Genomic DNA, 17,078 nt, shown 5'->3' with positions numbered 1-17,078 from the left:
TTGGATGAATGGAAAGAGGATACTGTTGTCCCCATAACAAAATCTTCCCCTCAAAACATTGATGAACTGAGGTCGATCTCATTAACAGCTCGGCTCTCTAACTATGCAAGCAGTTTGCTGCGCATTGGATCCTGAATGACATCATGCCAAATCTGGATCCCATACAGTTTGGCAGCTGAAAGGATCTTTCTACAATTTTCTCACATTTTAGTCCGTTTGATGGACTTTTACAAGTCCTGTGACGTTCCAGACAGTTTTTGCCTTTGATGCTGTAGATCACACAATGGCAGTACAGTGCCTTCTTGATCTTGGAGTGAGACTGGGGGCCTGATTCCATGGATTTGCAGCTGGGAACCATACTAGGGCCTATAGAGCATTTTCAGACCAAACTGTTCTGGGGACTCTCTGAGAGGAACTACCCACTGGGGAGCTCCCCAGAAAACGACATACCTTAAGGGCTTTTCTTTCTGTTTGCATTCGTACCGCCAACAGGAGCGCTGCAGTGATGTAAGCAGACCCTGCTTCTGCCTTCTCTCCTCGGAGAGTGGAGACTGACGGGGCTTAATCTACATCACACTAGATTGATGAACTTACTAAGCATTTCCTGGTTGATAACAAGACGAGAGTGCTGGCCAATAGCGAACTTTAAATGCTTAACCCACAAATATGAGACTGTTCTGACGGCACAATATTGATGTAACTAAGGGATTCACTGGGAAATTCATTCGTATTTCAAATGCAATACAAGGTTTACTCGGTCAAAAGCACAGCGCCGGCTTCTGCTTTCCCTGGAGAAGGACAGTGAGAAAGCTTGGCTGCATCCCAGTTTGGCCAAATAGCGAACATTAGAAATGTTACTTCACATACAATGAACACAACAACACTGCTTAATTTATGCAATCTTGTTGTAGCTAAGAGATTAGATGAAAAAAGTAATTGTTTTCATGCATAGATCACAGTAGATCGATCAACTTACAACTAAGTATTTCCTGGTTGATAACGAGATAAGTGCTAAAATGGCAAACTTGATGTCTGGACCAATCACCATACACGCGTCACTCGTGGTTCCTTTGTGCTGGGGCTAGAGAGATCTCTGAAGAACAGGACTCGGGGACTATAATCGTGGTTCCTTTGTGCTGGGGCTAGAGAGATCTCTGAAAAACAGGACTCGGGGACTATAATCGTCCTGGGTCCCTGCAGTGCAAACACAGCAGAAAGGAGCTACTCCCACGAGGGCTGTCTTAAATACTTCGAAGCTTCTTTCGATGGGCATGGGATTCGAATATGAAAATAAAATTAGATTATATTTTTAAATAAAAAGAAGGGGAATTTTTAATTTTTTTTAGTGTGCAAAATCAACTCTGCCTCTCTTTGTTAACACTTTGGTTGCCACTTGTTAACATGGTAAAACGTGGTTGAATGCCAGCACCCACTTCAATGATAGCGTTGTGAACGCATAATCGCTGTCTTAAATTATGGCTATGTGTCTAATCTGCCCGTCGTTTATCAATGACTTGTTTGCAGTCAACATTGTCGAAACGGATTGTTTTTTAATCGGTTCATTTCCGTTTTATAGCATTTTTAAAAGCCCTCGTTTTTCAGGAAAATATATAGATTCAGTGATAAACGGCATTTACTGGAATATTCTGGCATACACAAAAAACGTTGTCATTTTTCGGCCTATTTATGAATCGTTTTCAAATAAACGCTAGATTATCGATAGTATATGTGTACTTATGCACGCTATATAAGCGATCTGAAAAATATATTCTCATTTCCTGATCAGCGCGCACACACACACACACACACACACACACACACACATGGGGCACACGCTGATATATAGGTCAAAACAGATCCGATTACCCCAAGACTGGTAAAATAAATTGCTTACCTCAGATCAGATGTTCTCCAAAAAGATTATTCCAATTCCTGATCGCCATTCCAAATATCGATCGCGTTTATTGATTCAGCGTTGGGTACTGTAAATATGTATTCCACGCGTTTTCCGGTTCGGCGATCACTTGGGTCTCTTCAGATGCCTCGCCGGAAAAAGTTAAATGAGACTGGACCCCCCCCCCCCCCCATCAGTCTAATCCAATGGGGTGCAGTTACACAGGGAGAGATGATAGGGGGCGGTATTTTCCCAATGGAGCTCAGAGAGAGTCTGCAGCACTAGCGTGAGGCTCGATTGATGAAATATGAATTCAAATCGCTAATAAAAAAAAATACGAAACTATAGCGTTGCTGGCATTCAACTGGCGGCATGAACTAACGACAACGCGTCCGTGGCACTCAAAGTGTTACCTACAACAAGCAGTGCCGTTTGTTATTTAAGATGAGGTCGGACTCGGCACTGACAGATTTGTGTTCATTGTGCTGCTTTTATAAAGCCTCAAATGACGGCTTACAATATTTCATGAAAGCAAAGTGTTTCGTTTGTCTAAGATTTAAAAAGGTTTAAACTTTACAGCACTGACAAAGTTGAACAAAGTGATGTACAAGTCCCACAACATAAAAAAATATATATTAAAAAAAAGTATACCGTAATAATTTAAAAAAATCAAAAAAAAAAAAAAAATCTCGAAGTTTCAAATTAAAATCGAATCTCTGCCCCAAAGCTTCGAATTCCAAAAAGAAATTCGAAGGTCAGCCCTAACTCCCACCAACAGTTCCTGAACTCTGAAAAAGTCTCTCGGGTCCGAAACCGCCTATAGTGTTCCTAGCACTGATTTAACGGTGCCCTCCAGGATGGACCGGATCACTGGCCCAGACGTGGACGCCCCAACTACCCTGTACTCTCCAACATACCCTGAATGGTGATATATGTGTAGAGGAGCACAACATTTAAAGAAATGTTAAGTTTTACATGTCACCCGCATGAGACATTCAGCAGCCGCTCTGCCAACATTGACCAGAACATCCTGGTGGTCTGTGACAGTCAAACTGGGGGTCACCATCCAGGCCTGGGGGTCACCATCCAGGCTAACTCACAGTCCTGGGGTCACCATCCAGGCTAACTCACAGTCCTGGGGTCACCATCCAGGCTAACTCACAGTCCTGGGGTCACCATCCAGGCTAACTCACAGTCCTGGGGTCACCATCCAGACTAACTCACCATCCTGGGGTCACCATCCAGGCCTGGGGGTCACCATCCAGGCTAACTCACCATCCTGGTCACCATCCAGACTAACTCACCATCCTGGTCACCATCCAGACTAACTCACAGTCCTGGTCACCATCCAGACTAACTCACAGTCCTGGGGTCACCATCCAGGCCTGGGGGTCACCATCCAGGCTAACTCACCATCCTGGTCACCATCCAGGCTAACTCACCATCCTGGTCACCATCCAGACTAACTCACAGTCCTGGTCACCATCCAGGCTAACTCACCATCCTGGGGTCACCATCCAGGCTAACTCACAGTCCTGGTCACCATCCAGACTAACTCACCATCCTGGGGTCACCATCCAGGCTAACTCACAGTCCTGGGGTCACCATCCAGGCTAACTCACAGTCCTGGGGTCACCATCCAGGCTAACTCACCATCCTGGGGTCACCATCCAGACTAACTCACAGTCCTGGGGTCACCATCCAGACTAACTCACAGTCCTGGTCACCATCCAGGCTAACTCACAGTCCTGGTCACCATCCAGGCTAACTCACAGTCCTGGTCACCATCCAGGCTAACTCACAGTCCTGGGGTCACCATCCAGGCTAACTCACAGTCCTGGGGTCACCATCCAGGCTAACTCACAGTCCTGGGGTCACCATCCAGACTAACTCACAGTCCTGGGGTCACCATCCAGGCTAACTCACAGTCCTGGTCACCATCCAGGCTAACTCACAGTCCTGGGGTCACCATCCAGGCTAACTCACCATCCTGGGGTCACCATCCAGACTAACTCACAGTCCTGGTCACCATCCAGGCTAACTCACAGTCCTGGGGTCACCATCCAGGCTAACTCACAGTCCTGGTCACCATCCAGGCTAACTCACAGTCCTGGGGTCACCATCCAGGCTAACTCACAGTCCTGGTCACCATCCAGACTAACTCACAGTCCTGGTCACCATCCAGGCTAACTCACAGTCCTGGTCACCATCCAGACTAACTCACAGTCCTGGTCACCATCCAGACTAACTCACAGTCCTGGTCACCATCCAGGCTAACTCACAGTCCTGGGGTCACCATCCAGACTAACTCACAGTCCTGGTCACCATCCAGGCTAACTCACAGTCCTGGTCACCATCCAGACTAACTCACAGTCCTGGGGTCACCATCCAGGCTAACTCACAGTCCTGGTCACCATCCAGGCTAACTCACAGTCCTGGGGTCACCATCCAGGCTAACTCACAGTCCTGGGGTCACCATCCAGGCTAACTCACAGTCCTGGTCACCATCCAGGCTAACTCACAGTCCTGGTCACCATCCAGGCTAACTCACAGTCCTGGTCACCATCCAGGCTAACTCACAGTCCTGGGGTCACCATCCAGGCTAACTCACAGTCCTGGTCACCATCCAGGCTAACTCACAGTCCTGGGGTCACCATCCAGGCTAACTCACAGTCCTGGTCACCATCCAGGCTAACTCACAGTCCTGGGGTCACCATCCAGGCTAACTCACAGTCCTGGTCACCATCCAGACTAACTCACAGTCCTGGTCACCATCCAGGCTAACTCACAGTCCTGGTCACCATCCAGGCTAACTCACAGTCCTGGGGTCACCATCCAGGCTAACTCACAGTCCTGGTCACCATCCAGGCTAACTCACAGTCCTGGTCACCATCCAGACTAACTCACAGTCCTGGTCACCATCCAGGCTAACTCACAGTCCTGGTCACCATCCAGGCTAACTCACAGTCCTGGGGTCACCATCCAGGCTAACTCACAGTCCTGGGGTCACCATCCAGACTAACTCACAGTCCTGGTCACCATCCAGGCTAACTCACAGTCCTGGGGTCACCATCCAGACTAACTCACAGTCCTGGTCACCATCCAGACTAACTCACAGTCCTGGTCACCATCCAGACTAACTCACAGTCCTGGTCACCATCCAGGCTAACTCACAGTCCTGGTCACCATCCAGGCTAACTCACAGTCCTGGGGTCACCATCCAGGCTAACTCACAGTCCTGGGGTCACCATCCAGACTAACTCACCATCCTGGGGTCACCATCCAGGCTAACTCACAGTCCTGGTCACCATCCAGACTAACTCACAGTCCTGGGGGTCACCATCCAGGCTAACTCACCATCCTGGGGTCACCATCCAGGCTAACTCACAGTCCTGGTCACCATCCAGGCTAACTCACAGTCCTGGGGTCACCATCCAGACTAACTCACAGTCCTGGTCACCATCCAGGCTAACTCACAGTCCTGGGGTCACCATCCAGGCTAACTCACAGTCCTGGGGTCACCATCCAGGCTAACTCACAGTCCTGGTCACCATCCAGGCTAACTCACAGTCCTGGGGTCACCATCCAGACTAACTCACAGTCCTGGTCACCATCCAGGCTAACTCACAGTCCTGGGGTCACCATCCAGACTAACTCACCATCCTGGGGTCACCATCCAGGCCTGGGGGTCACCATCCAGGCTAACTCACAGTCCTGGGGTCACCATCCAGGCTAACTCACCATCCAGGCTAACTCACAGTCCTGGTCACCATCCAGGCTAACTCAGGGGGTCACCATCCAGGCTAACTCACAGTCCTGGGGTCACCATCCAGGCTAACTCACAGTCCTGGGGTCACCATCCAGACTAACTCAGGGGGTCACCATCCAGACTAACTCAGGGGGTCACCATCCAGACTAACTCAGGGGGTCACCATCCAGACTAACTCAGGGGGTCACCATCCAGACTAACTCAGGGGGTCACCATCCAGGCTAACTCAGGGGGTCACCATCCAGACTAACTCAGGGGGTCACCATCCAGACTAACTCAGGGGGTCACCATCCAGACTAACTCAGGGGGTCACCATCCAGACTAACTCAGGGGGTCACCATCCAGACTAACTCAGGGGGTCACCATCCAGGCTAACTCAGGGGGTCACCATCCAGACTAACTCAGGGGGTCACCATCCAGACTAACTCAGGGGGTCACCATCCAGGCTAACTCAGGGGTCACCATCCAGACTAACTCAGGGGGTCACCATCCAGACTAACTCAGGGGGTCACCATCCAGACTAACTCAGGGGGTCACCATCCAGACTAACTCAGGGGGTCACCATCCAGGCTAACTCAGGGGGTCACCATCCAGACTAACTCAGGGGGTCACCATCCAGACTAACTCAGGGGGTCACCATCCAGGCTGACTTGCGATGGAACAGTCAGGTGGACCACATGTTGACCTCTGTGTTGCCTGAAGGACTTTGGTGTCCAAGACCCAGAACTAGTTTCCATCCACACAGGCTACGTTTGCCCCGGGCTGGACCATGCAGTCCTTGTGTGCCCCGGGCTGGACCATGCAGTCCTTGTGTGGCACAGTTGACTACAGACCAGGCTACTAGGCTGGAAAGCATACATGAATGGGCTTGTGAAATCATGTTCCGGGTACCAGAGGTGCTCTGCATCTGCACTCTCCAACTGTGCACTCTGGCTACAGCCCCCGCCCCCCCTCAGGGAGGAGCTCAGTGACTGGCTACAGCCCCCGCCCCCCCTCAGGGAGGAGCTCAGTGACTGGCTACAGCCCCCGCCCCCCCTCAGGGAGGAGCTCAGTGACTGGCTACAGCCCCCGCCCCCCCTCAGGGAGGAGCTCAGTGACTGGCTACAGCCCCCGCCCCCCCTCAGGGAGGAGCTCAGTGACTGGCTACAGCCCCCGCCCCCCCTCAGGGAGGAGCTCAGTGACTGGCTACAGCCCCCGCCCCCCCGCGTCTCTACAATTCGTAGCCGCATTTCTGCAGACCCCTCTCTGATTGGTTGAACTCCATTTTTGCAGACCCCTCCCATTTCTGCAGACCCCTCTCTGATTGGTTGAGCGAAGCCCCTCTCTGATTGGCCCCCCGCATGAGCCGAGACAAGCTCCTCTAGCCAGGAGTCGAAACTCCGTTAACTCCAGAGAGAGAGGCTGAACGCAATTTATACGCATGGAAGTATTGATTACGCCATAACGAATCATTAAAAAAATATACCGTTAACTGGAATATGTTGTGTGTGCCTTTACACATGTTGGATAGGATTATGTAATTGGTTTGTATAGCTTCGCGTATAACGTTATTTCGCGTGACTTCACGGTTTATTCACATTTCACAACACAGCCAGCGTTCAACTTGTTTACACTCCCCACTTACTGTACAATGTAACATTTAGATTAACCCAGTTGTCTATCTGTATGTCATATGTTACGATTAATTGAAAATGGGGGACCCTGATGTAAACAAGACGAAAGTCTTTCTCTGGGGTCTGCATTCCCTTAACAATTGTATGTATTGAGCTGTACTGTGTACTGTACCCATTCTGCAATCTGTTAATAAAGTTTTCAATCAATTCAATCAATCAATAACTAGACAGTTACAATATAACATTTAGATTAATTAACCCAGTTAATGCCTTAAGAGAGAGAGGCTGGTGGTCAAGTCAAGTCAAGAGTTATTTGTCACAAGTTGTTTATTTGCATACAAGTTTACAATGAAATGCGGGTGGTCTTGCCCGCAACGATGTGCATAATACAATAGTAATAACATAAAGACGATGAATTGAAAATGTCTAGGCCTACCACAAGTTCAAAATCTGGTATGTCATAAATGTCTAGATGTAGCAGTACTGTCCATTTGTTATGACATACCAGATTTTGAACTTGTGGTAGGCCTAGACATTTTCAATTCATCGTCTTGTTTACATCAGGGTCCCCCATGTTCAATTCATGATAACATATATGACATACAGGTAGACAGATGGACAGTACTGCTACATCTAGACATTTATGACATACCAGATTTTGAACTTGTGGTAGGCCTAGACATTTTCAATTCATCGTCTTTATGTTATTACTATTGTATTATGCACATCGTTGCGGGCAAGACCACCCGCATTTCATTGTAAACTTGTATGCAAATAAACAACTTGTGACAAATAACTCTTGACTTGACTTGACCACCAGCCTCTCTCTCTTAAGGCATTAACTGGGTTAATTAATCTAAATGTTATATTGTAACTGTCTAGTTATTGATTGATTGAATTGATTGAAAACTTTATTAACAGATTGCAGAATGGGTACAGTACACAGTACAGCTCAATACATACAATTGTTAAGGGAATGCAGACCCCAGAGAAAGACTTTCGTCTTGTTTACATCAGGGTCCCCCATTTTCAATTAATTGTAACATATGACATACAGATAGACAACTGGGTTAATCTAAATGTTACATTGTACAGTAAGTGGGGAGTGTAAACAAGTTGAACGCTGGCTGTGTTGTGAAATGTGAATAAACCGTGAAGTCACGCGAAATAACGTTATACGCGAAGCTATACAAACCAATTACATAATCCTATCCAACATGTGTAAAGGCACACACAACATATTCCAGTTAACGGTATATTTTTTTAATGATTCGTTATGGCGTAATCAATACTTCCATGCGTATAAATTGCGTTCAGCCTCTCTCTCTGGAGTTAACGGAGTTTCGACTCCTGGCTAGAGGAGCTTGTCTCGGCTCATGCGGGGGGCCAATCAGAGAGGGGCTTCGCTCAACCAATCAGAGAGGGGTCTGCAGAAATGGGAGGGGTCTGCAAAAATGGAGTTCAACCAATCAGAGAGGGGTCTGCAGAAATGCGGCTACGAATTGTAGAGACGCCGCCCCCCCTCAGGGAGGAGCTCAGTGACTGGCTACAGCCCCCGCCCCCCCTCAGGGAGGAGCTCAGTGACTGGCTACAGCCCCCGCCCCCCCTCAGGGAGGAGCTCAGTGACTGGCTACAGCCCCCGCCCCCCCTCAGGGAGGAGGAACTCAAACTAACTGGCCATTCCAAGATGTCGATCTGAGAGATACAGGAAATCAACAATCCCCATGTGCAGACTCTTAACCCATTCAGTGCCAACCACGAGATTAGTCGGGTTAACTCGCCATGCATTGAGTGCCAAGACCCGAGAAAGAATCGTTATTTCTTTTATTAGCAAAATCCTTCATTTTTCATCCATCCAGCCTGACGTTGTCATTGGGAATTGGTCTGAGCTCGAAAAGGGCAAATATCGCCGCCTATCGTCTCCCGGATGGTATTGCACATCATTAGATTGGATTGGGTGGGACTGTGCATCAGAAAAAAATTCCGGTCCTGGGGTTTCCCTTCTCGGGCAAGCAGTATCGTGTTATCACATTCACTGGCGAGGCTGGGAGAAGGGTTGATTATGTGTTTTGGTGCTATAACGTTGGATCAATAAACGCGATCAATATTTGGAATGGCGATCAGGAATTTGATGAATCTTTTTGCAGAACATCTGATGTGAGGTAAGGACTATAGTTTACCAATCTTGGGTTAATCAGATGTTTTTTTCTCCGCCATCGCAGCGTGTGTGCGTAACGTTAGCGTTGACCACGGCATGGATAATCGATTTTTCAGCCCACTTCTCTAGTGTGCATAAGTACACATATACTATCGATAATCTAGCGTTTATTTGAAAACTATTCATAAATCAGCTGAAAAATGACACCGTGTTTTGTGTATTCCAGTAAAGGGCGATTATCGTGGAATTTCTCTGGAATTACTAGACATCTCAAACTATACTCGTATTCAAAACAATATAAAACGGAAATGTACCAATGAAAAAACAATCCGTTTCGTACATGTTGACTGCAAGCAAGTCATTGATAAGCGAGGGGTGTTTTAGACCCATAGCCATAATTTAAGATATAGTTTAAGCGTTCGCAAATTTCCCCGTCCTCCCATTGACTTCCTTATTGGTACGCTAGCCCTAATATGGTCAAAGGGGCGTGACTCTGAATGAGTTAAAAGACAGCGAATTTTAGAGTTTTGATATGAGATATTCGATTTGAGCTTTTTGATCAATGCGCAGCGCAGCACATAAATAGACAACAACCGCTGGGCCAATTGTCACAAAAATTATATGGATATGTCCACATAAGTACCTAACACATTTCCACACGCTGAAAGTGTCATTCAAATCAACCACTAGGGGGGTGCTATAAATGGGCGTGGCATAACAAATCGGACTATAAATCTAAATAATAATAATAATAATAATATTGTCCAATCATTACAAAACTCTGAGGATATGTTTAATAACACTGTTGAACCTGTGTGAAATTATCTTTGAAATCTTAACAATCCATGTTGACTTGAACCCCAAAGTTGCTGCTTTGCAATTTGTTATTGGGGCATGCTGCCGGGAGAAGGATCGCCTGAGTGCACTTTTCTAGTTCGGTAACTCTTTTTACTTTTTGTTTTCCAGTCCCACCGGCGGCAGCATAATAAGGACAAGCCCTACAAGTGTGCCAATTGTAACCGAGGATACACGGATGCAGCCAGCCTCGAGGTGCACCTGACCACGCATACAGTCAAACACGCTAAGCTCTACTCATGTGGCCTCTGCAGCCGCACCTACACCTCGGTAAGATGAATGGCCCACTGTTTAACTGCATTTATAGACCATTTAAATGTTTCTGAAAAATAAGTATACAATATGTACAGGGCTTGACATTAACTTTTTGGCTCACTAGCCACTGTGGCTAGTGGTTTTCCAAAGTCACTAGCCACTCAGTATTTTCACCAGCCAAAAATCCCCACACACGCCGATCATAACCCAACAATGGTAATAATATGATTATTAAAATGGTCATGTGAAAATGGCCTCCAGACTAACTTTTTTCACCACTGTGATGAATGAGAGACCTCCTCCAATGTACAGTTTCTACGTCAAATGTATATACACTCTTTTCTGGACACTTTTTGTATCACAAACCGTACTGGATTTGCAAATCTGGTATGTCATAAATGTATAGATGTAGCAGTACTGTCTATCTGTATGTCGTGTGTGTCATATATGTCCTGATGAATTGAAAATGGGGGACCCTGATGTAAACAAGACGAAAGTATTTCTCTGGTCTGCATCCCCTTAACAATTGTATGTATTGAGCTGTACTGTACCCATTCTGCAATCTGTTAATAAAGTTGTCAATCAGAGGGAGAGAGAGGGAGGGAGAGGGATTTTTGATTTTTAAACACAACTTTATTTTCTCACTCAGCTATCAACAATACATCAGAATGTATACTGCAAAACACAGAACAGCAAATCAAGAAAAATAAGACAAACTTCACATCAGAACAAAGCCAAAAACCAACTCCAACTCCTCCACAACTGTACACAACACCCACTTGTAACACCATATCATCTCAAACTCTGCTACATTGCTGGTCAACTTGTAAAAATGAAAATCCGTTCGTAACCTTGCCTTTACCATACCTCTAAACAAAATAGTGGTATCTACCAGCACCGAATCCTCAATCTTTTTCCTCCTACTTAGATAAATGGCCATTTTTGCCTGACCCAGCAGGAAGTTGAGGAGCTGACACTTTAAAGTGGAGATGAAGCAGTGAACAATGTGATCCTAGTTTGTTTGTTGTGTACCTTGTGTAAGACAGGGTTCTATAATCAAATGTGAAATCTATCTTATTTGTCTAAAAAATCAAATATAATATCCCTGTTTTCAACATGGGCGCCGCCATTTTGTTGCTGACGTCATGGCTGACGTCATGGGGCTTGTTTGGTGTATACACTGCTGGTTAGCTGCCTATAGTGAATGGGTCAGTCAGTAAATAAAATGTTGCCTACAAAACAACGGGACCGCGGTGGTTCTGTTTGTATTGCTCCTGGCTGTTCAAACTAATTTTACCATGTGAGAGAGAGGAAAGTTGGTTAATTTCCACAAACTACCAGTGAAAAAAACTGTTGTTGGCACGTTGGCTCAGGCTGGCTGCACTCAGGCGGCGCGACCAGCCTGTTGGACAGGGAAGGAGGATCTGCAGCTGAAGCCGGACGCGGTTCCCTCAGTCTTCGACAGATGGACCGGCCCAGGCAGTTCAGCGTCGCGGAGCATTCAGCCTGCTGGCTACCTAGATCCACTTCAACCAGCCGAGCGTCGGGAGCTCCAGCAGCTTGTCGATGTGCTAATAGCCTGGAGCCAGCTACCGTTAGCTTGCCGAGGCTCCAGCACACCGACAAGCTGTGTAGCCAGCTACCGTTAGCTTGCCGAGGCTCCAGCACACCGACAAGCTGTGTAGCCAGCTACCGTTAGCTTGCCGAGGCTATTAGCACACCGACAAGCTGTGTAGCCAGCTACCGTTAGCTTGCCGAGGCTATTAGCACACCGACAAGCTGTGTAGCCAGCTACCATTAGCTTGCCGAGGCTATTAGCACACCGACAAGCTGTGTAGCCAGCTACCGTTAGCTTGCCGAGGCTATTAGCACACCGACAAGCTGTGTAGCCAGCTACCGTTAGCTTGCCGAGGCTATTAGCACACCGACAAGCTGTGTAGCCAGCAGGCTGAATGCTCCGCGACGCTGAACTGCCTGGGCCGGTCTGTCTGTCGAAGACCGAGGGAACCGCGTCCGGCTTCAGCTGATTAGTGGTCTTCTGGACAAACATCCCACCCCAACAACATAATCCGAGGCAATGAAGTGTTCGCTGCAGATCTTCCTTCCCTGTCCAACAGGCTGGTCGCGCCGCCTGAGTGCAGCCAGCCTGAGCCAACGTGCCAACAACACTGTTTTTTTCACTGGTAGTTTGTGGAAATTAACCAACTTTCCTCTCTCTTTCACACGGTAAATTAGTTTGAACAGCCAGGAGCAATACAAACAGAACCACCGCGGTCCCGTTGTTTTGTAGGCAACATTTTATTTACTGACTGACCCATTCACTATAGGCAGCTAACCAGCAGTGTATACACCAAACAAGCCCCATGACGTCAGCAACAAAATGGCCGCGCCCATAATGATAAATGCTTCAAAAATGCACATAACAAATCGTTTTTTCTTAGAAACTGCTTATTTTTATAACGTGATTTTTTTCTGTGGCTTATCTAAATACTAATGTGATGCTATGAATATGTATTTATCGCGCTGCTTCATCTCCACTTTAACCTCCTCTTCCTGCTGTACCTGTACCCCAAAATAAACATCTCTGGAGTAAGATGTTCATCAAACATCACAAACATGCGGGTCAGGAACTGAAAAAAAACCAAGAGCCTGTCACACTTTAAAAAACAGTGAAAAACTGTTTCCCTCTCTGTGCAGAAAGGACAGGTGTCTTCAACATCAGAATTAATCACAGAGACAAAAGCGTTCACAGCAACTGCACCATGTAAAATTCTCCACTGTAAATCCCCAACTCTTTTAGTTAACGGTGGTTTGTATAGTGCTCTCCACTCAGGCCTCTGAGCCTCCTGTAGGCCCAGATGAGCTCTCCATGGAGTGTCAACCCTATCCTTCAGCCTGTTTTGGTTCAACACTTTAACACACAGGTAATACATAGCTTTGCCCACCATGGTGCTCAGCCTGCAATCAGCAGCACTGCTCACCTCTCTAACAGATAACCATCACATTTAAAAGGGATAAGTTTCACCTCAGGAAAAGAATCATTTACAGCAGGCAATAACTGACCATTACAATAATCAACACACATTTCCAGTTCATCATCAGTCAGCTGCTGTTTCCAGCCCCCCAATAGGCGGCCCATCACCCTGACAGACCTTGTGCCCAGCTGTGAGGCCAGACCGGCAGCATTATCAAAAAGGGGACCGCACACCTCCAGCACATTGCCCAACGTGAACATCTTCGCATCACACAGCCTTTGCCTCAGTGCTGGCTCGGCCCCACCCTGAAAACGAGTCCCATGAACCACCGGCTCCCTCAGAAGCCAGTACAAAGAGCCACCGTCCTTCAGTCTCTCTTTCGTAAACAAGTCCCTTGTAGAAACGGGGCAGGTTTTTCATTGTACATCCCTTTAAATGAAGGAACATCGGCTCAGCCAGACTTAGCCCACCACACCGCTCCAGTATGGCTCGGGCCACAGGTCTCCAGACCAGATCAGCCGGTCCTGTCAGGAGTCTCTGAATGAAACGGAGCCTGAACGCAGCTCCCCTACTTGCCAAGTTGACAAGCCCCTGTCCCCCTTCCTCCTTGGGCAGGAAAAGGACACTCTGCGGGACCCAGTGCAACCGGTCCCAGAAGAAGTCCACCATCAACCCCTGCACCTTAGACAGCAGGTTCAGCGGCGGGTCCGTACATGCTAGCCGATGCCACAGCATGCAGGACACAAGATTGTTGATAATAAGGACCCGACCTTTCAGCGACAGTTTTGGAAGAATCCATTTCCATCGCTTCAGCCGGCCCTCCACTTGCTCTACCACACCGTCCCAATTCTTGGAAGAAAATACCTCATCCCCAAGATAAATCCCCGAGAGAGAGAAGGTGAAGATATGAAAATACTTGTCAGTACTGTAAGGATGGTTGTAGGCAGCTGTGTTCAACGAGCCCGCCAGCTTGATTATGTGTATTGATTATGTGTATTGATTATGTGTATTGATTATGTGTATTGGCGACGACGCGACTCAGTGTGAAAATAACTTTGAAGAGAGGTTTCAGGTTTCACATGGCTTTTTTGTTTATTCCGTCATACAGCCAATCAGAGGCAGATCAGGGCTGGTCTTTGCATAATGAATGTGATATAGCCAATCAAAGGCAGAGATTTTTAATTTTTTTTTAGAATGCACATGGCCAGGGAGAAAAAGACGCTAAACACACACACACATACACACAGACAGACGGACCACTAGCCACTGTGGCGGGTAGAATGACGGAAGTACACGCCCCAGGGGAATTCTACCCGCATCTGGCGTGTGGGCAGGTGCCAATGTCAAGCCCTGAATATGTATAAATACAATATGTACCTTTTGAAACATCCGGTATGATGGAGGAGAGTGAGGATGAAGTGTGTCATACAGGTACCCAGGAGTTTGCTGACGGTGTTCCAGTTGTATCATTTGATTTGACTACTGCAATACATTTTCTTCAGGAAAATGGCAGACTTTGATTTCGTATTAAGTTTGTTCCTGTTCGGAGGAAACGGCCTTACCCCTATGTGGTAAAGTCCTAAAACGGATTTAAATCGTTGCCAATGTACTGAAATTCTGGACTTGTTTTACCATTTACATCATTTGTTTTTGCGTGATTAGATATTGCAGACTGGATGTTCACAGAACACCCAATTTAGTTACCAAGCAACTGAAAACGGCATTGAAATGGTCTATAAAGCAAACACTAGGAAACCCGACACTGGCATTATACGCCTGACACTTGGGACTGTACTCAGAATATTGATGTGTCCACTCTGCCCGCTCTCCCTCCCTCCCTCCCTCTCTCTCTCCCTCCCTCCCTCCCTCTCTCCCTCCCTCCCTCCCTCTCTCCCTCCCTCCTCCCTCCCTCTCTCCCTCCCTCCCTCTCTCCCTCCCTCCCTCCCTCCCTCCCTCTCTCCCTCCCTCCCTCCCTCCCTCCCTCCCTCCTCCTCCCCTCCTCCCTCCCCTCCCTCCCTCCCTCCCTCCTCTCTCCTCCCTCCCTCCCTCCCTCCCTCTCTCCCTCCCTCTCTCCCTCCCTCCCTCCCTCCCTCCCTCCCTCTCCCTCCCTCCCTCCTCTCTCCCTCCCTCCCTCCCTCCCTCCCTCCCTCCCTCCCTCCCTCCCTCCCTCCCTCCTCCCTCCTCTCCCTCCCTCCCTCCCTCCCTCCCTCTCTCTCCCTCCCTCCCCTCCCTCCCTCCCTCCCTCCCTCCCTCCCTCTCCCTCCCTCCCTCCCTCCCTCTCTCCCTCCCTCCCTCTCTCCCTCCCTCCCTCCCTCTCTCCCTCCCTCCCTCCCTCCCTCTCTCCCTCTCTCCCTCCCTCCCTCCCTCTCTCCCTCTCTCCCTCCCTCCCTCCCTCCCTCCCTCCCTCCCTCTCTCCCTCCCTCTCTCCCTCCCTCCCTCCCTTCTCAGGAGACGTATCTGGTGAAACACATGCAGAAGCACAACCCGGATCAGCTGACGGCAGCAGCAGTACTCGCGGCACAGCAGGCCCAACAGAACCTCCAGAGCCTACAGCACCTACAGAACCAGAACCTCCAGAACCAGGGCCAGGGCGGACCTCAGGGCCGAGGAGAGAACACGGACAGTGGGGCGCCAGGCCTGGAGGAGCAGGAGCAGGGGGAGGAAGAGGACAGAACCAGGGCAACTACCCCTCCACGGATTCTGTGCCATGCCCCTTCGACCTACACCAATATAAGACAGTGTCTGCCAGTGATATCCAGTACAAACCGGTCAGTGTGTCGAACATGGCTGCCCATAAGGACCTTTGTCTCACTGTGGCGACGTCCACCATTCAAGTGGAGCACCTCAACTCATAGAGCCGAGGGAGGGAGGGAGGGAGGGAGGGAGGGAGGGAGGGAGGGAGGGAGGGAGGGAGGAGGGAGGGAGAGAGGGAGGGAGGGAGGGAGGGAAGTGGGGTCGAGCAGTTGATGAGCTTTGGATGACGGAGAGACGATGAATAAAAGCAATACTGAGCTTTAGGAGCTTCGGAATATATGACTGTGCCTGAATTAGGGATGGGCGCGAGTAATGTTTTCCTAGATCGATTGATCGCATGAAATACTCCAAGTAGAATCGATTACTCATGGAGGGAAATCTATTTTTAGAACGCATCTTAAAAAGCATGGCAGCAGCAATAGCAATGCACAGCAATATACCTGATGCTTACCTGCTTATTGTCAATCAAAACGGTTACCATTTGTAATAATTACATTACCCACTCTATCTGCAGCAGATCTCTCCGCTCATAGAGCGGAAGATTTTTTTTTTTTTTTTTCTCGAATATCTTTTTATTAAAGGGGAACTATTTTACTATTTCTTTCACTATTTGGGCACTTTTACACAATTCCTGTGAGTTTATGGAACACCTCTGTAATTATATATTTTTTTAAATCATTGTTTTGTATTTGTATCAAGTCCTCAAAAACAGCATTTTTCTACCTCAAGATCTCGAGCCGTTTTGAGGCTGGGCAGCAGCCTGGGCTCCTAAACCACTGTGGCCTGGTGGCATCTGCCACGTTAT

The 17,078-nt window shown here is 48.1% G+C and overlaps 1 protein-coding gene across 1 annotated transcript in view; it reads left to right on the top strand.

The window, feature by feature from the left end:
* Positions 1 to 16,374, top strand: part of znf384b (zinc finger protein 384 b) — a gene marked incomplete at its 3' end in the record, with an annotated part of 51,541 nt that extends 35,167 nt beyond the window's left edge. The window contains 3 exon segments of the mRNA XM_084336041.1: positions 10,401 to 10,559; positions 15,968 to 16,130; positions 16,133 to 16,374. Coding sequence (XP_084192167.1) covers positions 10,401 to 10,559; positions 15,968 to 16,130; positions 16,133 to 16,374 — 564 coding nt within the window.
* Between the last annotated feature and the right edge of the window lie 704 nt (positions 16,375 to 17,078).

This window comes from Notolepis coatsorum (assembly GCF_963971535.1).
Source record: "Notolepis coatsorum genome assembly, chromosome: 19".
Taxonomy (NCBI): domain Eukaryota; kingdom Metazoa; phylum Chordata; class Actinopteri; order Aulopiformes; family Paralepididae; genus Notolepis; species Notolepis coatsorum.
The sequence above is the reverse complement of the archived record's forward strand: the minus strand, read 5'-3'. Positions and strand labels throughout refer to the sequence as shown.